Source organism: Sus scrofa, chromosome 17 (assembly GCF_000003025.6).
Source record: "Sus scrofa isolate TJ Tabasco breed Duroc chromosome 17, Sscrofa11.1, whole genome shotgun sequence".
Taxonomy (NCBI): domain Eukaryota; kingdom Metazoa; phylum Chordata; class Mammalia; order Artiodactyla; family Suidae; genus Sus; species Sus scrofa.
In genome coordinates, this window is record NC_010459.5 from 37,304,453 (window position 1) to 37,328,356 (window position 23,904).

Genomic DNA, 23,904 nt, shown 5'->3' on the forward strand with positions numbered 1-23,904 from the left:
GAAAATAAAATGAAAGTCGCCATGCCAGAAAGCCAGCTGACAGGAGAGAGAGAGAGCAAATAGCCACTATTTTAGAGGGTTGCTTTCTTTTGAGCTATAACTGGCTGCTGGTGGTTTCCCCAGCTGGGGCTGTGTGGAAAGTCACAAAGCCCAGGGTCTTATTGTTGCTGTCTTCCTGGCACTCTGTGTAACCAAGCTGTCTTTCTCTGCCTCACAGGATCCTCCTGTGCAAGGGGTCAGAATAATGCCTACTTCTCAGCCCATTTTACGATACTCTGGAGGATTAGCAAGTCTATAAAGAGACCTGGGAAAGAGTTGGCATATAAATAGCAATTTTTGGTGCCTCTTGAATTTTTTTCTTTTTTATTGAGGTATAACTTACTTACAGTAAAGCAGACAAGTCTTAACTGTACAGCTCATTTTACAAATGTTTATACCCAGGTTTTGGGTATATACACTACCCAGATCAAGGTATCGAACCCTCCAGGAGTCTTGATGATTTTTATGGTAGCTCAGGACTTCAGAAGAGAGTGGTATTTGTTCACTCTGGCCCCTTTAAGAATCTCAGAGGCCATTCTGTTTTCCTTCTGTTACTCATTCAATATATGTTTCCTAAACATCTAGCAGTACAGGGCTCTGTGCAAGGTATTTCTGAGAGTACAGAAACAAGCAAGTGTTGGCTTCTGTCTCGGCTCACAACCTATTAGGGATTATGACTGGAATCCAAGGGAGGAAGAATGGGGCTGTGACAGACATCCTGGAGGAGAGGAGTTACCTCTTGCTGGAAGAGCAGAGGAGGTGTGTATTTATGTAGACAAAATTTTTCCCACTTTCCTCACTGTCTAGAAATACAGGAAAGGGGCCAAATTATAGACTTTCAATCCAACTGTTTGCCTTCTTGGGCTGTGCTGGGCAGGCCCGGCAGAAAATCCACATCTGTGGGGTTTGCTCAGCGTTGCCTTCTCTGCTGAGAAGCGGGGAGAACGCAGGCGGTGTGGGGAAAAATAAACCCACGAGGCGCTCCCCCTCCACCTCTTTGACTCCCCAGGTGCTTAGGAGCTGACTTCCCTTCTTTCTTGGGTTTAAAGACTCACAAGACCACAAATCTTATGTGAATTAATTTTGGCTTGAATTTCTCTGCACCCTTTGGTTGAATAGTTAAAGAGTTTTCTGTATTTTAAGTGAAAACAGGCCCAAGACTTTTCCGTGGTTTTTTGTGTGTGAGGAACAAGTTTTTGTTTTGTTTTAATTACTAATAAAGGCATATGGCTCAGGTTGATAGGAGGGGAGAAGGCCATTCCAAAGTAGAGGCAAGATGATTCCTTTCTCAATCTCTCTCTTTTTTATTTATTTATTTATTTTTTTTGCTTTTTGGGGCCGAATCCACAGCATATGGAAGTTCCCAGGCTAGGGGTTGAATCAGAGCTGCAGTTTCAGGCCTACACCACAGCTGCAGCCATGCCAGATCCAAGTTGTGTCTGTGACCTACACCACAGCTCATGGCAATGCCAGATCCTTAAACCCACCGAGCAAGGCCAGGGATCGAACCTGCATCCTCATGGATGCTAGTCAGATTCATTTCTGCTGAGCCACGACAGGAACACCCAAGGTCAGCTCGAGGAGATAACATACAAGGACACCTGGATGTGACAGACCTGTCTCTGGGTCCATGTAGATAGAAGCTGGGAAAGAAAGGGGGGTAGATGTCTGGCTGAACCTTGCTCAGGTTCTGATGAGTTTGTGTGTCTTGGAAGCATAAGAGACTTAGATCATCTGGATCTGTTCCCCGTCTCCATTTTACATATGAAGAAACTAAAACTTCGATTTGGCCAGAGCTGGAGCCAGCACCAGGCCTCCTATCTGGTGGAGTACAAAGAAGTTCTGGAGGAGCGGATGCCCAGCAGAATTTGGAAGGAAGCTTGGCTGGGAGAGAGTGGTGGTGCGGCACTGAACGGAATGGCAGGAGCACTGACTGGATGGTTCTCCACCACATCTGGAGCAGGAAAACCCGAGGGCTGAGGCCCAAAGGGGAGGTGAGAGTGGAGAGGCAGGGAAGGCTGCCAGTCATCTGAGGGCACGGCCTGGGAGCCCCACGCAGCGGGCTTGGGGGCTGCTGTGGCCGGGATTAAGGCTATTAACTGGCTGGAGAATCTTTAGTGTTTATCCTCCTTATCTTTCTGTTTTCTAATTGGCGACTCGTGGAGGTCTGAGGCATGCATCGCCTTCCTTGGCAGGAAGCCTGCTTTCTGACATTCCTTTCTTTACATTCTTTTCTAAATAATCAGATTATAATTTAGCGCTGTTGTGTCTTGTTTAATTTTCAGTTTCTGCTAATTCTGTGCACTTGGGAGTTAGTTCTCCAGGTTTGTTTTTCTCACTCACATATATAGTTAGAAGCTACGGTGTTCAAGAGGGAAGATAGCAAACTCACGAACCCATCCAGTTTTGTGTGTGGTAAATTTTATGTTATACAATTTATCATTTAAACCATTTTTAAATGTACTGTTTTTTGGCATTAAGTACATCCACATTGTTGTGCCTGATCTGTTTTAACTCTTTGAATTTAGGAGGGGGCAGGATTAACCATTAAGCTGAAAGATACTTAAATTTGATGTCGGCCATTAAGAGAAGCGATTTGTCCTTTTTGCACTTATGTCCTCATCTGTAAAATGGGAGGAATGAGATTAATAAGGAGTCTGGAGGCAGATTTGAATTCAGACTCCATTACTTTCTTTCTTTTTTTTTAAGAATCTTTATTATATTTTTATGGCCACACCTAGGGCATGTGGAAGTTCCTGGCCCAGGAATCGAATCCAAGTCACAGTAGTGACCTGAGCCACGATAGTGATGACACCAGATCCTTAATCTGTTGCATCACAAGAGAACTCCAGGCTCCATTACTTTGTTTTTTTAAATACCTATCTCTGTCTATCTATATTTTAGAGTATAGTTGATTTACAGTGTAGGCTCTGTTGCTTTCTAATTGCAGTCTCGGGAAAGTTACTTAGCTTTTTTGGTTTCTACTCATTCCATTTTGAAGGAGAACAGAGTGAAGATTTATTGAGTATCCACCGTTAGGTACTGAGCTATGCAAGTATCTTGCATGTGTTGCCTTGTTGCCCAGTGAGATGCAGGTGTTATTTTCCTCATTGTACACATATGGACTGTGAGTGTTGGGAAGAACTTTTTTTGTTGTTGTTTTTTTTTTTTTTTTTTTTTTTTTTTTTGCTTTTTAGGGCTGCACCCACAGCATATGGAGGTTCCCAGGCTAGGGGTCAAATCAGAGCTGGCCCATGCCACAGCCACAGTAATGTCAGATCCCAGCTGCATCTGTGACCTACACCACAGCTCACAGCAATGCTGGATCCTTAACCCACTGAGCGAGGCCAGGGTTTGAACCTGCATCTTCATGGATACTAGTTCGATTCGTTTCTGCTGAGCCATGTCAGGAACTCTGGGAAGAGCCTTTTATTTTTTTATCATTTTCTCTCTCTTTTTTTTTTTGGCCTCCCAGAAGCATATGGAATTCCTGGGCTAGGGATCAGATCTGAGTTGCAGTTGCAACATACAGCACAGCTGCAGCAATGCCAGATCCTTTAACCCACTATGCTGGGCTGGGATCAAACCCACATCCTAGCACTACAGAGACGCCACCGATCCTATTGTGCCACAGCAGGAACTCCTTGTTTTTTATTTTTTTGGCCACGGCAAGCAGCAGCTTGACGTGGGATCTCAGTCCCCAGACAAGGATTGAACCTGGGCCACAGCAGTGAAAGCACTAAATCCCAACCACTAGTCCACCAGGGAACTCCTGGGAAGAGGCTTTTAGGAGGGACTGTTACAGTGCTTTCTGAAATGGGATTTTTTTTTTTTTTTTTTTTTTGTCTTTTTGTCTTTTTTGTTGTTGTTGTTGTTGTTGTTGCTATTTCTTGGGCTGCTCCCGCGGCATATGGAGGTTCCCAGGCTAGGGGTTGAATCGGAGCTGTAGCCACCGGCCTACGCCAGAGCCACAGCAACGCGGGATCCGAGCCGCGTCTGCAACCTACACCACAGCTAACGGCAACGCCAGATCGTTAACCCACTGAACAAGGGCAGGGACCGAACCTGCAACCTCATGGTTCCTAGTCGTCGTATTCGTTAACCACTGCGCCACGACGGGAACTCCTGGATTTTTTTTTTTTTTTTTTTTTCCTCTCAGATAGATTATGATTCAGCTAGTGTTTGCTGAGTCTTTCTCAGATGATAGAGCCAGTACATGCACCCAAGTCCGCCCCACTCCTACGTTATGACACCTCAGGATTACCTGATTGTGGCCCAGTGGCTTCAAGCAGTTGTTGTTAAAAGTGAATTTCATTCCAGCATTAGAGTTTGGCTAGTCCCAGGAAGTTAACTGCAGTGAGTTTTGACCTGAATCACAAAATGATAAAAGGCATTGGAATGGTGTGTGTGTGTGTGTGTGTAAGGAAGAGGCTTTCCCAACCATTATTAGCATGTCTGTTCAAAAGCTTTGCAAAAAACAAATAGAGAAGCTGTGACTTTCTGTATTATATTCTCAGGAGGTTGGAGCCAGGAACAGATACCTTCTTTCTTCTCTCATTGACCTTGGGAGGGAGACAGGTGGGAGTCTTGTGATGTCATATGGGCTCTGGCAAGGACAAACATCTCATAGGAGTTCCCGCTGTGGTGCAACAGGATCAGTGGCATCCCTGGAGCACTGGGACACAGGTTTGATCCCTGGCCCAGCACAGTGGGTTGAGGATCCAGTGTCGCCATAGCCATGGTGTAGGTCACAGCTGTGGCTGGGATCTGATCCCTGGCCCAGAAACTCCATATACTGTAGGGAGGTCAAAAAAGAAACAGCAACAGCAACAAACAAACCAAAAAGACCCAAAAGGACCCTTCCCTCCAAAAAAGCTCCAGATCTCATGGAGCTCTCTCCCAGGAAGTTGTCAGGATCTCAGGCTGTTGTTGGGGGTTTTTAGTCCATGGAGGTAGTTTTCAAACTTTTAGCAGCCAGACATGGTTCAGATAAACTTTTTTGTAGAGAAGCAATGACAGCAAGTCCTGGGCAGTTTCAATCCTTCTGGCGTGGTAGAAAATGTTTGATTGTTTGAAAAACCTCTAAAACATTTTCCTTAAGCTCAGAGGTCCTTGTAAACTACTGGCTGGGCTGAGGCAGAGTCCTGACCAGACTGTAGGCATTGCTTCTTCCTCATCTATTCAAATGACACATGGGTCTTGAATACCTCATCTGTGCCAGGGACTGTCCCCAGGAGGTTCACTGAGTGTCTAGGTGACGGTTGGTTACAGCACAATGTTAGTGCTTTCAGGCAGCCTTCAGCAAGGGCTGCTGCAGGAGCCTGCAGAGGCAGGGTCTTAGCCTGGCCTGGGGTCTGGGGTGATCAAGAAGCTGCTGCCTGGACAGCCCTACAAGACCAGTGGGAGCTAGTCAGATGAAGCATGAGATGGGCATCTGGGGAGAACTGGAAGCCAGTATAGTATTTTCTAGGCAGGGGAATGAAATGTTAAGGGCTTTGTTTAGAAAGACTGCTGGTGCAGTTCCTTGATAACCTAACCGGTTAAGAATCAGCATTGTCACTGCCATAGCACAGGTTTGATCCCTGGCTGGGGAACATCTGCATGCCATGGGCATGGCCAAAAAAAAAAAAAAAAAAGAAGACCACCAGTGACAAGTAAAGGGACCAGCCTCTAACCCCATCACACACATTATCCCCTTCTCTTCCCCAGCTCATGCAGCCCAACCCACGACCTAGTGAGCAGGCACCCAACAGATCCCTTTACCCCCAGGCACGCACACCCAGCTGACCCCACGCAGGGCCCTACCCCAGCAGTCCTCTTACTCTTGAGTCCTCATTGCTCCAGCTGCTGGAAGGGGCCTTCCCTCCATGTGCTGAGGAGCTGCAGCTTAGGCTTAGTGAGCAGGCAGAGAGGCTTTTCAAGCCCTTAAGGAGGGAGAGGCTGAAGTTGCCTTCCATGTTCCAGCCTTGATCCAGGTCTGCCAGAACTGGGAGGGGCAGCAAGTGGCTCTGAGAGAGGAGCTGGGGACCGCTAGCCACCCAGCTCCTCAGGGAGAGTGAATGTAGAAATAAGAGGCAGGAAACAAGACTTCAGCCAAACTCCCACCTTATCCCCCCAATCTAGATGGCTGGCAGGGTGCATGTAGGGGGAGAAATGGCCCTGTCCTCATGGAATGTACTTCAACGTCACTTTCCTTTTGCCCTGAGATCTTCAGAACCTTCATTGTATACCTCTCCCCACCAGGGGAAGGATCTGGGACTGGGAAGAAAAAGGAAGAGGGAGGTTCTCATCCTGGGAGATAGGGTGACCTTATATCATCCAAACCAGGACACTTATGAGCGTGGAAGGGGGTGCCATTATATTTCCTCTGATGCAGCAGATAGGAACTGGGACTGCCCCAGGAAAACCAGGGTGTATGGTCACGCTACTGAGAACTTCAGATAACCCAGTTCTCTCTACATACACACACACACACACACACACACACACACACACACACACACACGGCAGAGGGTAGGTAGAAGAGAATGTCAATTCTGTTACTATCCTTCTGGAGGTAGTAAAATCTGTTGTGGGGGTAAAGGCATGGAGGGAATTCGGGGCGGCTGGGTAGGGATGAACGTAGTAAGGAAGGTGACCCACAGAACTTGGTGGACCAATCGAGAACTCCAGCTGCATCCAGGAGGTGCTGGCTTTGGGAACATCTGTTTCCTTTTGCTCTAGCTTCCTCATTTTTAATTCTTTGGGTATCTTGGATCCTTTTGAAAACCCAGTGAGTGCCACAGAAAACTACACAAACAATATGTATGAAATTTTGTGTGTTGTGTTAGGGATCCTGGAACCCAAGTTGAGAATCTCTGCTCCTGCTTCTCTCCCCTGCACTTTCTGTGTCTTACTTCATTTCTTGAGTTGCCTAGTTTGTGTTTGTGGGGTTTTTTGTCTGTTTGTTTTGTTTGTTTGTTTTTTGGCCACACCCGTGACATGCGGAAGTTCCTAGCCAGAAACTGAACCCACGTCACAGCTGTAATCAGAGCCACAGCAGTGACAACACCAGACCCTTGACCCGCTGAGCCATGAGGAAACTCTGCCAGTTTGTTTTGGGTTGCAGGTGAAGGGGGACTTTTGACTCACATGGCTGTGGGAAAGGACGGGTTGGAGTTTGTCTTTTTCTGCTGACTTCCTAGTGACTCTGGGCCATGGCCAGAGGCTGCTCTGGCTTATAGCTTTGGATCCTGGGGATAAAAGAATTTCTACCGCCTTCTACTCCCATTTCTCTCCGCTGGAATCTCCTGGCAGATTTTAGAGAAGAAATCCGACCGGCTGCTTGGGTTGTGTGTCCATGACTAGATTGATCACCGTTATGATGTGTGTGCAGCCCAGCTTCCATCACAGGCCTGCTCCACCCCTGTGGACAGGGAGGCAGGGTGTTTGCAAGGCTTGGGGTTTGAGGGGGTTGGTCCTTAGGAAGATAATTGCCCCAGCACTTTTCTCCTCCTCCCCGGAAGAGCTCACTGTCCCTGCTCATCCATTCTTTCCCAGCCCCAGTAGGGCTTGTGGAGAAGGGCTGGAGGCCTGGGTTCTGATCCTAGGCTGGTCCCTCCACCGGGCTATGATTCAGCAGGGCTCTTCTGAGCACTTACTCTGTGCCTGAACCTCCCTGGGCCTTAGTTCCTCCTCTGTACAAGGTTGGATTTATTCCCGAAGAGTGTGTTTGTCCAGCCAACCATCCTTCCCTGAGCACCTACTGTGTACCAAGAATACTGAGCTAGAGAGACACGGTCCCTCCTCCCAGCTCACATTCTAGTTAAATTACAGGCTGTGTGAAAATGGAGATGTGCGATAGGGTTCCAGGACTCTGAGGTTCTTGCCATTTTTTGTGGACCAAGGCAAGATTGTGTGTTTTCGAGAAAGGCACCAGCTTCCTGTGGCTTCTCTTGCACTCCCTCCCCTGCTGCCATTGGGGAGGAAGGTGATTTGTCTCTATAGCCCTCTCATGTTTCTCTGATTCTAAAAGGAGAAAAGGCTGGTTTGGTTTTCTCTCTTACTTTGGAGAAGCCCTGGACACTGTTTTGCTGCTGCCATTTCCCCCTCATCCTCACTAATGTACCCCAGCCCCCAGCCCTCTGTTGTCATCTCAGTTGCCATGGTGCTGTTATGTACAGGGGTCTTGTTGGCATGGATTCAGCTGGAAGCAGAGGAAGAAAAAGCCAGTTGGGAAAGAAACATTTCATGCCAGCCTGGGAAAGGAAACCAGGGGCAGGCTCTGCTTCCCCTCTGTCCCAGCCAAGAGCCTGGCTAACCCGAATAAGCCTGCCAAGGCCAAGAGCAGCCAGCGTGAGACCTGGCGGGTACAGGGAGGAGCTCAGTCAGTGCCTTCACTCTGCTGATGGGACCAGCCCACAGTTGCAGTGTCGGTCGTTGTTAAGTTGTTCTTAGTAAATGTTTTCTGTTTTAAATATAACTTGCAGGAGTTCCCGTCGTGGCGCAGTGGTTAACGAATCCGACTAGGAACCATGAGGTTGCGGGTTCGGTCCCTGCCCTTGCTCAGTGGGTTAACGATCTGGCGTTGCCGTGAGCTGTGGTGTAGGTTGCAGACGCGGCTCGGATCCCGCGTTGCTGTGGCTCTGGCGTAGGCCGGTGGCTACAGCTCCGATTCAACCCCTAGCCTGGGAACCTCCATATGCCGCGGGAGCGGCCCAAGAAATAGCAACAATAACAACAACAACAACAACAACAACAAAAAGACAAAAGACAAAAAAAAAAAATATATAACTTGCCTTTTCCTATCTGTGGATCGGGAAGAAATTGGCTCTTTTATTTAAGTTACTTCTTTTGTTTGTTTTGATTAGTCATGTAAATGGTACATGATTTAAAAAGTGCCTTCCTTGCCATAGGCGCTCAGTGCTCTTCCATGAGGCAACCAGTTCAAAGGCCCAGAGATAGTCTCTGCAAATTACAAACGTATACCTATATATTCTCCTGACACACGTGCATGAATGGTTGCAATCAGGTTACCTTTGAATCTGGTGCTCTCTAGAGTTTTGTAAGAAATTATTTGTATTTGACCCACTCAGAAGTCCCTGAACTTCTTTGTCTTCATCATATGGATTTAGAGAACGTTAATTCAAATTTCAGGCACTAATTTGGATTTTGAAGTTCCTAGCTCCACAGAAAGACCTGCTGAGAATGGTTTTCCCTTCCTTCTTCATCTTCTCTCCTCTGAGTCACTAGTCTCTCTGAGAAATGACAACTTAGTCACCTGGTTGCCCCTGCTGGGATCCAGGAAATCATTCCTGACTCCTCCTCCGTTTCCTTCCCCAGTACCTTCAGACAAGTGGTATAGTCCCCCACGGAGTCTTCCCTCCCAGTCTCTCAAGTTCATCCTCTCCTGGTTAGCCCCTCTGCTGTGGCCTTCATTCAGGCTGTTAAATCCAAACCCCCTGGATGATGGTAGTGGGTTGCCAGTCCTTTCTCCCCACAGCAGCCAAGGGGATCCTTCTGAAATGCAAATCTGATCATGTTCCTGGCCTGCTCTGATCTTTCAATGGCTTCCCTCTAACTCTGGGATAAGGTCCAGCAACTCCTTAACAAGACGGAGAGCCTGCTCTGGAGTTGAACTCTTGGGCATTCATCTGTACTCCCTCCCTCATTCTCTCCTGCCTCTCCGTTTCTCCTGCCTGGGATGCATCCCTCTTGGCTGTCTCTCATCGTTCTTTAACATGACTGATAACTCCAAAGGTTAGGTTCTCCTCCTTGGGGCTCCCACAGAGCCTGTGCTCATCTCTCATCATATCACATTGTCCATCTGTCTGCTGGTTTGTGAGCTCCCTCAGCCTTGGGGCTGTATCATTTTTGTCCCTGCTTTCTTATAGCAGAGTGTAATTTCTGGTATAAGAGAAGGAGCATGAATTTGGGTTGTACAAGGTATTTGTCATTCTGAGTTGTCAGAGTTATTGGCATGAAGTTGTTCATAATATTCCTTTTTTTTTTGGCTATGCCTGTGGCATGCCAGAGTTCCTGGGCCTGGGATCAGACCAAAGCCACAGCAGTAACAACACGGAATCCTTAACCGCTAGGCCATCAGGGAACTCCTGGCCATTATTTCTTGAAATATTTTTTCATTTACCCCTCTCCTTTGGGAACTCCAGGCGCACTTACATAGGCTGCTTGCAGTTATCCCACAGCTCATTGATACTCTTTGTTTTTAAATTTTTTTCAGTGTTTCATTTTGGATACTTTCTGTTTCCATGTCTTCAAGCTTACAAATCTTTTCTTCTGCAGGGTCTAGTATGCTGTTAATCTCATCCAATAATTTTAATGCCTAGATGTTCAATTTAAGTCTTTTTAAAAAATATGTCTTTTATATGCCTCCTTGACGTTAGTGTTTGCTAATTCTGAAATCTGTATTAGTTCTGGGCTACTTGCAATTGATTGATTTTTCTCTGTTATGAATAGTATTCATCTGCTTCTTTGGGTGGTAACTTTTGATTAGAATGCAAATGTTTTAAATTTTACTTTGTTGGCTATTAGATATTTCTGTTTTCTCAAACTTTGGGCATAGGTTAATTTCTTTGGTAACAGTTTGTCCTTTTGGGTCTTGCTTTTAAGATTTGTTAGGTGGGCCCAGAGCAATGTTTATCCTAGTATAGGGCCAGTTATTTCCTACTGTTGAGATAAGACCCTTCTGAACACGCTACCCAAAGTCCCGTGAATTATGGCTTTTTTCAGTATGGCTAAGGAGCAGGCACTACACCTGCCTGGTACTGTTTTCTATAATCCTTTCGAGCAGTTCTTTATCTGGCCATGGGTAGTTTCTTCACACACGTGTACTGGTCCCTGTTTTACTTAATCCTTGAGGGGGACCCTCTGCAGATCTCGAGTCTGTTCTCTCTCTGCTACTCTCTTCTGTGAACTCTAGCTGCTTTGAACTCTCTCTCTTCAACTCAGAAAGTCTGCCAGGTTCTGCCTGGGTTTTCTCTCCTTGCACCGAGGTCTGGAAACCCTTGAAGCAGTAAACTAGGGTAATTGTAGGACTCACCTTGTTTATGTCTCATCTCTCAGGTTTGCTGTCTGTCTTTTTGTTTTTGCCTCATGTCCAGGGTCTTCGAGACCATTGTTTCTTTTTTCTTAGGTGGGAAGGTAAATCCAGTTCCTACCATTCTTGACTAGAAGTAGGATTATAGATTTGAGTCCTGACTTTGCCAATTATTCACAAGCTTTGAGAGTTTAGCAAGTTACTTACTATCTCCAGCCTCAAGTCTCCTCATCTATAAATGGGTTAATAAGACTGATTCCTTATTGTGAGGATTAGATGAAGGAATAAAATGCAAGGCTCTGAACAGGTATTAGTTCAGGTAGGTTACTATGTGAGAAAAGAACCAGGGTCAAGATTTGAGTTCTAACCAACCATTAGGAATTGAGAAGAGGAAGAAAAGGATCTAAGAGGAAAAACCCAAGAAGAAATGGTTGTGGGGGCTGGGGAACCAGGTCACGGTATCCCCCCAGGGCTGGCAGAAAAGAGGAATTTTAGGAGTTCCAGTTGTGGCTCAGTGGTAACGAAACTGACCAGTATCCATGAGAATGTGGGTTTGATCCCTGTCCCGGCTCAGTGGGTTAAGGCTCCGGTGTTGCCATGAGCTGTGGTGTAGGTCGCAGGCACGATTTGTATCTGATGTTGCTGTGGTTGCAGTGTAGGCTATTGGCTGCAGCTACTATTCGATTCCTAGCCTGGGAACCTCCGTATGCCACATCTGGGACCCTAAAAAGACAAAAAAGAACAAAAAAGGGGAATTTCAGAGCAAGGACATCAACGATCTAGAACTTGTAAGGAGATGGAGGATGAAGGCACATTCTAGCTGCACTTAACCTATTCTCCCTGAAAATTTGTGAAGATGTTTGTGGCTAATGTTGGATCTGAGCGCTGACTTCTTCTGTGTAGCTGGCGCTGCTGGGTTCTAAGGCTGGAGGTAGTATCTGATTTTTTCTAACTCAGTTTGTGAAAAAGAGATACTGCTTAATTTTATTGGACAGGAAAAACTTAATTATATGAAATACTGAGGAAATGTATTGACGTTAATTACATTTTCAGGATCACACGAGGTCAGTAGAAGAAACCTTTTGTGTTCCAGCCAGTTACTGGAAGTCTGAGAACCATATAGGTTCATGTGTTGATAAAGTTGGAGGAAGACCTTAGGGGGAACTGATCCACTCTTTTCATATCCTTGATGAGGAGTCTGAGGCCCTAAGAAATAGGGGCCTTGCTAAATAATACAATTTGGTCTGGTCATGGCAGAGTTAGATCTAGATGCCCAATCCAAAATCATAGGACCCATATTTCAGGTTCTGTCTGGTCGGAATTCTCCTCTGGAGATGGGAGGAGCTATCCAGGGTCAAGGCACCTGGCTTGATTCTTTCTTGGCCGTTACTTCTAACTGTGTGAGCTTGAGCAAGTTGTTAAATCTTTGTGGCTTTTGTTACCCATCTTTATTTTTTTGCTAAGATTTTAATTTTTTTCTACTATAATTAATTTACATGTTACCCATCTTTAAATTGGGCATAACCTTGACTGCCTGAAGGCAAGGGGTTATTCTCCAGAACTAAGATTAATGTCAGATGTTAAGGGGGGGTCAGGTGTAAGTTGGTGGGCAGTGGTGGGTGCTGAGGTGAACGGGAGAATATGTGCCCCTTCTGAAAGGATGGCTGCTGCTTAGCTCCACTGCTGCCAGACAGCACTGTAGGCTCGGTGTTGCCAGATAATCTGCATTTTCAAAAGGAAACCAAAAACCTGGATTTTTGTGTGAAATGTATAACAGCTGTACACATTAAAGGAGTTTCCTGGTGGCCTAGTGGTTAGGATTCAGCATTTTCACTGCTGTAGCCTGGGTTCAGTCCCTAGTCTGGATGAGATACCACATCAAGCATCTGCATGCTGTGGGGGGAAAAAAAGTACATTAAGACATCGGACAGGAGTTAAGGCGCTGCGGGTTAAGGATCCGGCATTATCTCTGCTGTGGCTTGGATTTGATCCTTGGCCTGGGAACTTCCATATGCCGAGGGTAAAAAAAAAGACATGGGACAACTAACATAAGTCTGTGGGCTTAATGGGCACCCAGTTTTAGCCTCTAAAAGCTGTTTAAATGAAAGTCCATGACCTGGTTGCCATAAAGGAAAAAACCTTGCCTTAGATCCCAGAACACAGACTTCTGACAATGCCCCTCAGTAATGAAGGGCAGATCACTTTCCTTCCTGGGATCCTAGTTTCCCCAGCCTGGCCTCGAGTTACCCTTATCACAAGGAGGTACTTCGTGGTTGCCTGCTGTTTCTGGGCAGTAAAACACCTCCTCTTTCTTTTTCTTTTTCTTTTTTTTTTTTTCTTTTTTTTGTCTTTTGTCTTTTTTAGTGCTGCACCCGAGGCATATGGAGGTTCCCAGGCTAGGGGTCTAATCGGAGATGTAGCTGCCGGCCTATACCACAGCCACAGCAATGCAGGATCCTCATCTGCAATCTACACCACAGCTTGAGGCAATGCTGGATCCTTAACCCACTGAGTGAAGTCAGGGATCAAACCCGTAACCTCATAGTTCCTAGTTGGATTCATTTCCACTGCGCCATGATGGGAACTCCAACCTTCTCTTTCTGACTGAATTGAATGTAGCTGCGGTCGAGCTATGTGAAGCCATCAGCTTGCCTTTTCGGGGACAGGAGGAGGCAGCCACACAGGCCCTTGTGCTCTTCCCCCTGAGTGAACCTTGACTCCCCTCAGCCGTTTTCTCCTCCTCCTTATGGCCCAGGCCTCTCCCACCTGCCCCTCTGGAATAATCTGTTGTTTACTTTGGGTCTCTGCCACCTCTTTCCAGATGTAGTCACAAGAGGTCCCAGGCTCATTATCCCTTAAACAAGCCCCAGGCCTTTCGGTTTTAAAGTTCTAGGCATTCCACTGGAGCTTAACACAGAAGAAAAGTGGGCAAGTGACAGAAGTTTGAGAAGCCTTACCCAGTTCCTGTGGCTATAGTCCCTGCGTCTCCTGGAGTGTAGAGGGAGGAGCATTTTAGGTCTTGGAAAAGATCTGGAGGCTGTTATGGGTAGAGAGGGCAGAAGGCACAGCCCGCTAGCCTTAGAAGTGGTGACAGAGCAATGCTGGGGATTCTAGAGCATTCCTCCCCCTGTCTCAGTGCTGTTGGGGCCACAGAGATGAAGCTTCCACCTTTGAGAAACTTATGGTCTAGGGAAGAGCTTAGGGCAGGCGTGAGGAAAGAAAACATTTATTCTTTGAAATACAAGTAAACAAACAAACCCTCCCTACAAAGTCCCTAACTATGTGGAATTGTCATCCCAAACACAGAGGGACTGATAAAATGGTTGGATTTTATCACATGTATATTTTAATCAATTTAAAATCCAGTAGTGTGTGTGTGTGTGTGTGTGTGTGTGTGTGTGTGTGTGTGTGTGTGTGTGTTTTAAGTCAGAGGCTTTTACTGCCTGCCCTTATGGATTACCAATTAGTCGAGAGTTTCTGGGCAGACTAAGCTGCCCCTTGGATGCCTCTGGTGCTGGCTTGTAGACTCTGTTGGGTGGGGAGGCACAGAGGCTCTCAGATCCCCAGGCTCAGGCAGCAGCAGGCCAGCTGGCTTCCTCTGTGAAGTAAAAACACACCCTTTGCAGATAGGCAGCCTGGCATTGATCCCACGCTTGCCACTGCATAACCGTATGACCTGGGAAGGCAGTAAACTCTTTGGGGACGCTAGTTTGGAGACGCTAATGTTATCTACCACATAGGGGTTTTCTGGGGGGAGGACGTGGGGTGAGCATGTAAAGCACAGGTCGTGGTGCCTGGCACCCAAGAAGCCCCTCCTAAGTGTCAGTACTATTGCATTTCTCTCCACTGTGCCTCGGCTATTTACGCTTTCCGGGAAAGATGTACTTGGGAGGAAGATGGGGGAGACAGGGAGATACAGAGCTCCTCGGAGAGAATGCTGGACACAGGCAAAGGCAGAGGCAGAAGTGGAAAGAAATGGGTAAGATGGAGAGAATGCTCACTTTTCTCGAGTATTTTCGGAGAGGTTCTCTCTCACCCATCCTTGTGGTAGCTATATCACACCCGTTTTCCATTTAATGAAGAGGTGAAATAACCTACCCCAGGTCAGTGTCAGGGCTAGGATTCTGACACCAAGCTCCAGGCTCTTTCCTCTGTGCCTCAGTGCTGGTACGAGCCAACCAGGACCGAGGTTGATGAAGCTGGTGTTGGCTAAATCATCAAGATGGTTTTAAGTTGGTTTTTTCACCAAGCTATTGGGGGTGGAGGTGGTATTGGTTCCCTTTCTAAAAATAGGCTCTGAGAGGTACTGCAGTTAGTAACACAGCCACCAGTATTTACTGGATGCATGTGCATGTCTGGCCCGGTGCCCGAGCTTCAGGTACACCTCTTATTTTAATCCACACACTAACCATGAGGTAGATATTTTTATTATCTGAGGATTAGTGAGGTTAAGTAATTTGCTTAGGGTTTACTTGATACTGAAATTGAAACTCACAGCCAGACAGCCGGACTCCCTAAAGGCCCATTGGCATCTCCCAGGCTTGTTTGAATGTGCCTTATCTTGCCTTTACCTCTGTTTTACAGAGCACACTTTTTCTGTGCTGTTTAAATGATTTGGGAGCAGTCTGCTATTCTGTGAGATTGTTCACTGAGGGGGCTTATTTCTTTCATCTTTGTCCATGTTAAACAGATAAGGGGCTTCTTTCTTTCCCTCTAGAATTTTCTCTTGCAGCGAGTACTGTGCTCCCTGTGTGTTTGCTGATGAAGTCAGCAGGGTTTCAGACTCCACTTTCCTGGTCATACACAAGTACTTATTTTACCATCGTTAAATGAAGTGCATTAGCTCCAGGCCACGGAGAGCAAATTAGGGGAACCAAGAGGTACATCACAGAGAAGGAGGCTGCTCTGAAAAATGCTGTCTGCACCTCCAGCCTGGACTCTCCAGCTGTGTGGGGCTATACACGGCTGTGTCAGGAACAGCATGCCAGGGCTTTGGCAGGATGAGGCCCTTGTTTCTGCAGGTGAGCCTGGGACACTGTCCGAGTGAGTGACGAGAAACACAAAACCTACTCTGTCTGTTTTTTTTGTTTGTTTGTTTTTTGTTTTGTTTTGTTTTGTTTTTTTTAGGGCTGCATCTGTGGCATATGGAAGTTCCCAGGCTAGGGGTCTGTTCGGAGCTGCAGCTCCCATCCTGCACCACAGCCACAGCCACACCAGATCCTTATCCCTGAGCAAGGTCAGTTTGAATCCGCATCCTCATGGATACTAGTCAGGTTCTTAACCCACCGAGCACAACAGGAACTCCTCTATCTGGTTTTAAAGGTGCATTTTGATTTCAGAGACCTTTCTGTAGGTTCCTGCCACCCTTCTACCAGGTAGAGAAATGAGAGCCCAGCCCCGCCCCTGCGGCAGGATTGACAGCACCTATTTGGGGGAAAGTACTTTGGAACCAAGCAGAGCAGTACCTCTTTTCTGTTAGTTTTTCGTTTTCTTCTATCTGGGGGCTTAGGAGAGCATATCAGATAGGTTTCTGGTTCTTTGTGTGTCAGCATCAGCTCTAAGTGGGCTTTGCAAAGGGCAGAGTTTGAGATTGGATGAAAGAGCATTAGGAGACTGTTTGCCTTACGGTGGGGGACTGCTGATTTATTTATAGCAACTTAATTTGGAGATATCAGATTTGAGGTGGTGGAGAGAGCCCTGGGCTGCAGACCTGGGTTCTAGTCCTGACTCTTCCTCAAACTCACTGTGGGATCCTGGCATGCCGTGACACCTTTTCTGGACATCATTTTTTTCTCAGGTTCTAATGAGATAGGTTGGACTTCAGTATCTCCGAGAGCCCTTCAAGCCCCCTCCATCCTTGATGCCAAGATTGTAACCCTTATTTGATCAGGGTTTGGTGGGGCGGCTGATGCCATGTGGTATGGGGATGCTTACTAACTGTCCCTGTGGGAAGGTGAGTTTCTTTAACACTGGCATTTAACTTTGTCGTGTTGACTTAAGGTCTTTTCTTGCCCACATAGGGCAGATGACAGGTGACCCAGCAAAGTAACTAGTGGTTTAAGATCGGGAGTGGTTCTCCCAGCTGAGGGTACCTCAACATCTGAGGTATATTCATGGGCACAGTGAGCAAGGAGCATCTGACTGACTGCTGGAGGCAGACAAAGCAGGGCTTCCTTAGCTTCCCTGGCTCCCTGCCTGCCAGTGGCCCTGCTGTGACCAGGCCGCTGAGGGCTCTTCAGAATTCTTACTTAGCCTTGCATTTCCGGGTAAGTGTCCTCTGGAGTGTGTTTGTGTTTTCTGTGTAGATCGTGCTGAGAGTGGGAAAGAGCCAGCGCTCCCCTCCTCTCCCAGCCCTTGGACCTTCTGCTGCATGAGTTCAGATGGAGAATTTTGGATTTTTGAAAGGACTCTAGACATCATCATTCATATAGGGAGAGGATATTACTGGTCCCTCCTTCTCCCCAATGCCTGAATCTCCATGTAATAGTCATTGGCGTGCAGTTAGGACAGCTAAGCATCTGTTGAGGTGCCCTGGCCCAATGGCCTCTGTTTTGAATGCCCCCATGTCAGGGCAGACAGACTTGCCCTCCTCAGCAACTCTTGAAAGAGAAGCCAGGTCTGCCTTTGGGGAGGAGAAGGAGCATCCTACCTAATTGTCCTGAACTGATTCGTTCTATGCAAATGGTTTCTGTACAGTCACTAACAGATGCCTTGCAGAAGGAGTATCTGGTCCTGGATGAATGTCTTTTCAGCTGGTCTCTTTGCTTCTTAGGGTATCTCTTCTGTATTTTTCCTTCAAATAGCTGTTTAGAGTGTCTAATGAAGCAACTGTCTGGAGACCAATGTTTATTTCAACATGGTTGGAGTTGTTTTTGCTTCAGCTTTCAGAGCCAATAAAGCTGGTTATTAGATTCTGTAATTGCTGCTGTAATTACTCTCTTGGAACCAGCAAAGGCATAATTAAATATGGAGATTCCAAGGCCTATTTTTTTCCATCTAAAAGCAACCTTTTAAACTTCTGCTGGTCTGGGATAGATTTCTGCGGTTAAAGCGTGGTGTTTATGAATGACACCAGGGGTTCTCTGGCAGAAAAGGGACCTATTTGGACACCTCTTTGTTGAATGCTTGATGTAGATGAAGTCCTTGTTAACCCAGTACTTGTTTTTATTTTTTTCCATTTCCCCTCCCATTTTATTGAGATATAATTGACACATAACATTACATTAATTTTAGGTGTACAGCATAATGATTTAATATGTGAAATGATTATCAAATATGTTTTTTTTTTAACATTCATCACTTCACATGATTATTTTTTTTTAACCTTGTAATGAGAACATGAGAACTCAGTACTTGTTTTTTTTTTTTCACCCAACCATCAGGAATTTGGAGAAGTATAAGGCAAGGTACTAAGAGCTGGCACATATTTATATAACGTTGAGTCTGGCCCTTTAGACTTTGGCCATCTGTAAAAGCAAACTTTCACGGTTAGCAGTAAGGCTGGCATGGAGGATGTTTTACTTGAAACATAGCAGTCTGCAGGTGAAGTGGCATTTTACTCATTTGGTTGCTCTAAGTGATACTTCACCATGGTGCCACATGTTTGTAAGATACAGCACTGGTTCAAGTGCTGTGAATATTTGTGTTATTTATGTTGACACACATTCTTGCAGCCCAAAGGCTGCCCCCATATCTCATTTCAAGGTTACTGTACTGGTGCACCATGTGCAGAGGGGAAATTCATCATGCCTTTTCTCTTTGAGGTTCTCAACAAGTTGAGAAATACACACAGGAGTTAGGTCGCGGTAAACAAATCAACTATCTTTGGCAGAAGCCATCCTGGAGAGTTCACTACAGGGAGGGGAAGAGACCAGGAGAACTCTGCAGAGCAGGAGGGGAGCCCTGAGGGCCAGGCTGCTTGCCGAGAACCTTTTCCTGCTCTCAGAGAGGGCACACCTCATGGCGAGGATAGAGGGGGAGAGAATCCTGCCAAATGACTGTTTTTGCCAGTATTTCAATGAGACATTATCATTTCTCCTTTGAGTCCGAGCTACACAGGAGATAAAATATGGGTGTACCACACGTGAGGGACCCTGCATAGAATATATGAAGAACTTAAAAAAAAAGGTGAAATTGGAAATTGAACTTAATATTCATTAAGCACTTATTGTGTACCAGTCATTGTGCTGGACTATGGTTCGTAAAGATGAATGATAAAAACATTATTTCGGAGTTGCCATCGTGGCTCAGTGGTTAATGAATCCCACTAGGAACCATGAGGTTGCAGGTTCGATTGCTGGCCTTGCTCAGTGGGTTAAGGATCCAGCGTTGCTGTGAGCTGTGGTGTAGGTCGCAGACTCGGCTCGGATCCCGCATTGCTGTGGCTCTGGTGTAGGCCAGGGACTACAGCTCTGATTGGACTCCTAGCCTGGGAACCTCCATATGCCATGGGAGTGACCCAAGAAACGGCAAAAAAACAAAAACAAAAACAAACAAACAAACAAACAAAAAAACATTATTTCATTCATGGAAGACTCTTGCTTACCTGCCTGGCTTTGAGTATTTGCTTCCAGAAAATTTATTGCTTGTGAGGGTTTTAGCAGTGGGGTGTAGATCAGAGAAATGCTATGATTAACATACGTGGAGTCACTGCCAATTGAAAATGTATTTGATGGAGTTCCCTAGTAGCTCAGTGGGTTAAGAATCTGGCATTGTCACAGCTGTAGCTTGGGTCACTGCTGTGACCCTGGCCCTGGGATCTTCTACATGCCATGGGCGTAGCCAAAAAAGGAAAAATATTTGAGAAAAAGTTAAAATCTATGATGTTAACAAGGAAAGAATAAATTTGGTTTTAAAAATCAGAACACAGCTGACTATACAAAATCAAGTCTCCCACTACACTCAGGACACTGAGAAGCAAGGCAGATGTCATCTCACTGTTCATTCTTGAGAATTGTCCCCGTGTCACTTGCCATCATCCAGTGAAGAGCTGGGGCTGGGGGTTTACACAGACCAGGGGCTGAGCCCTCCTCTCCTCACAGAGCAGCAGGCTGCTGACTCAGATGAGCCGCCTCACCTTTCTGATCCCCAGCCTCTTGTTGCTGTGGACCTGCCATCTCTGACCCGGGACCCTGCTGGAGGATTAAGTGAGGAGGTGGCGGGACTGCAGCAGCTGCCCTGCTTGCTTACCATGCAGCAGGTGCTCCGAATACCTCATGACGCTTGACTCGTAGACAAGTATTATTGGCTGGGCTGTGTCGTGGGTGGTGGGGACGGCTGAAGAGGACCTGGGAAAGGGGCACAGGAGTGGCATTGGCCTGAGCAGCTTAGGAACCCCTTGATGATTGGGATGTGTCTCAGTTTCTAAGAAAAGCAGCACGGCTGTGGGGAGTCACGAGGAAGCGGCCCTGGCCCTGAGCACTTCTACATCAGGCCTCTCCAGGGCGCTCTTCCCTCTGCCATGGCGGTCACTGGCAAAGGGATTCAGACCTGGTGCTCGGGCTCCCGGAACCTGGTTGGTGGCAAGAATCCCCGTTCATTGGCTTCCACGGGACCTTGCAGGCCATGTTGAACTATGTGGAGGCTTTGTCCTGAGGGCAGAGGGAGCTGTAGAGGGTTTTGAAGCAAAGGAATGACATGGTCCAATTTGTGCCCTCTCCCTGTGGTCCCACAGATCCGTTGATGCTCCCTGCTGGGCTAGACGGCTCCTCTGGGGCAGGGTCCTGCCTTTTTCATTAAGTGGGAGGCATGAGAGTTAACATGGCAGGGCATGGACTTTGGAGTTCCATACCTGGCTTGATCCCCTCTCTGTCACCTACCACCTGGTAACCTGCGTCACATAACCTCACTGAACTTAACTCATCTGCTGAAACAAGTGGTCATTTCTGCCATATGGTGTTGCTGTTGTGAGGTCTTCCTTGGCAGGCATGATTTAGTGCTAGCAGAAGGTGAAGGTGGTTAGTAAAGGGTCTTGGGTACCCGTGGCTGTGACTACAGGTTGGATTTTCTTGAAGTCATAGGCCATTCAGCCATTCATACCAGAATCAGGGAGATAATAGGTTTGAATGGGTTTTCAGGTTTCAGTGAGGCACATTTTATCATTCTTTAGATTTTTTGCAGTGTTTCTTTAGCCTGCTTATCCTTTGCCTGGAGGGATTTTTCTGGCAGTTTCATCTGCTGCTTTTGGAGGCACTATGGACTGCTTATATGCAGACTGAGGCTGTTTTCCCTTGGCAAATGGTTCTCAGGACGCAGTCCTAGGCTAAGGGAACTTTAGTGGAAAGACTATGAGACCTATTTAGGTGATGTATGGAGAAACCACAGCCCTGTGGGGGAGATGATTGACTATTGTTTACAGCCTGCAGGTGGTGGCTTTGGTGTGAGCTTGGGGACACAGGGGAACGTAAGTACACAGGTGCATATGTGTCTACATCTGTATGTGAGGTTAGTGCTGTCCAGGCCAAGGCAGGTGCTGGGCAGCTTCCCTGACCCAGCCCGTTCCTTCTGCTCGAGTCTGCAGAGCCTCCTTCCAGGCTTCGATGCCCAACTAAGATGTGTGCTAAAGAAGGGCTTCCCATTGTGACTCAGTGGTAATGAACAGTAATGAACCCGACTAGTATCCAGGAGGATGCAGGTTCAATCCCTTGCCTCACTCGGTGGTTTAAGAATCTGGCATTGCTGTGTGAGCTGTGGTGTAAAGTCACAGACACAGCTCAGACCCTGCATTGCTGTAGCTGTGGCGTAGGCCATCAGCCACAGCTCCGATTCAACACCTAGCCTGGGAACTTCCACATGCCACAGCTGTGGCCCTAAAAAGCAAAAAAAAAAAAAAAAAAAAAAAAAGGAGATGTATGCTAAAGATACTTGTTGGTATAAAGAGGGGAACTAAAATAGTAAGGGCAGGGAAGCATGGGTTTTAAATAGGGAGATACTGTTTTGGCCCTTGCTTTGCGACCAGTTCACCTTGGTCAAATTGCTGGCCTGACTGGACCTTAAAACAAAATGATCTCTACACCCTTGACTCACTAGGAGGCTGAGATAGATGATGGCATTGATTTGCCGAATAGTCAGACTCTAGATCAGTCCCTGACAGGGAATTCTGCCCTTATTTCAGTTAGTTACCACCTTCAAGCATGGGGCTTTTTGCTTTTGTGGAATAAGTTTCCAGAAAGAAATGACTGGATCAGAGGTCAGGAACAACACTATAACCATTGTTGTGTGTTGCCAGGTTACTTTTCAGAAGCATTATAACATTTACAGTTGTCTGCTGAGTGCGAGATGGCGTTTTAACCCCAGATGACCCGGTAATCATTGCTCTAGTCATTATTTATTATTTGTATTTTAGTTGACATAAAATGATGCTTTAAAGCTGCTTTATAATCATTAGAGCTGCTAGATTTTTGGGTGTGCACTATGTTTAATGTTGGGCTGGGTATTTCTATACGTTACCTCATTCACTCCTCACAGTGAATCTGTCAGGGAGGCTAAGTAGCTTGCTGATAAGGCTACAAGCCGGGTCTTGAACCTAAGGCAGCTGGACTTTAAAGCACATACTTTTTCTAGGTGCCCCTCCATCTTTGATCTGGGGGTGTGTGTGTGTGTGTGTGTGTGTGTGTGTGGTGTTACCGTAGAGTGTGAACTTTTTGCTTGTGTGCCTGGCTGTGTTTTGAAGTATGTTGAGTTTTGTATGGTTTTCTTAGAAAACTGAATATGTTCTTTGTGTAGGAGAGATTATTAACCCTCTGTTTGAGTGGAAGCAGTAACTGAAGTGCCCGCATCACAGTTGGGAGCAGGCTCAGTGAACTCCAGGACACTGCCCCATGTCTGGGCTCTCTGAAACCCTGTTTCTTCCCCGTGCAGCGGCCCTCCAGGCCCTGAAGCGCAAGAAGCGGTATGAAAAGCAGCTGGCGCAGATTGACGGCACGCTGTCAACCATCGAGTTCCAGCGAGAGGCCCTGGAGAACGCCAACACCAACACCGAGGTGCTCAAGAACATGGGCTATGCCGCCAAGGCCATGAAGGCCGCCCACGACAACATGTACGTGGCCACCCGCTGGTGGAGGGGGGCACCCACCTGCAGGGCAGTGCCGGCCGTGGAAGGTCTCAGGCCTGGCCCATGGCCCTGGGCAGACCCCTTGACCTATCCACTCAAGCACCTGAGTTTGTTTTAATTTCCATTCTTTCTGGAACTCCTAAAACGGATTATGTGCCCTGCTCTCCTCAGAAGCAGATCTTGTGGAATGAAACAGTGTTTTCTGAGTAACTCAGTGTTGATGGGATGAGCACAGTTTCAAGCTGGAAAGGTCCTTAGAAGGTTCTCTCACCGAGGCCTCTGATCGTCAAAGTGGGGAGAGACTTGCCCTGGGTTATATGTGATCTTGGTTCGAACTGAGATTAAAATCAATGTCTGTGACTCTCTCCTGATGCTGTCAGGGGCCCTGAAAAGTATGGTATAATCGAGGGCTTTAGCTCTCTCTTTTTAAGTCTGTTTGTTTTTGTTTTTTTTGTCTTTTTGCCATTGTCTTGGGCCACTCCCATGGCATATGGAGGTTCCCAGGCTAGGGGTCTAATCAGAGCTATAGCCGCCGGCCTACACCAGAGTCACAGCAACGCGGGATCCTAGCCACGTCTGCGACCTACACCACAGCTCACGGCAACGCCGGATCGTTAACCCACTGAGCAAGGGCAGGGATTGAACCTGCAACCTCATGGTTCCTGGTCAGATTCTTTAACCACTGAGCCACCACGGGAACTCCTTAAGTCTGTTTTTGATGGAATTTTCTGCCTCCCCGCCTTGCTCTTGGGCTTTGGCTGTCCTATTGACAGTGTTC

At 46.8% G+C, this 23,904-nt stretch overlaps 1 protein-coding gene across 1 annotated transcript in view; it reads left to right on the top strand.

Annotated features, from left to right (window-relative positions):
* CHMP4B (charged multivesicular body protein 4B) overlaps positions 1–23,904 on the top strand; it is a 48,682-nt gene that overhangs the window by 19,031 nt on the left and 5,747 nt on the right. Inside the window, exon 2 of the mRNA XM_003134402.6 lies at positions 22,934–23,111. Within this exon, the coding sequence (XP_003134450.6) occupies positions 22,934–23,111 (178 nt within the window). The remainder of the gene's footprint in view (positions 1–22,933; positions 23,112–23,904) is intronic.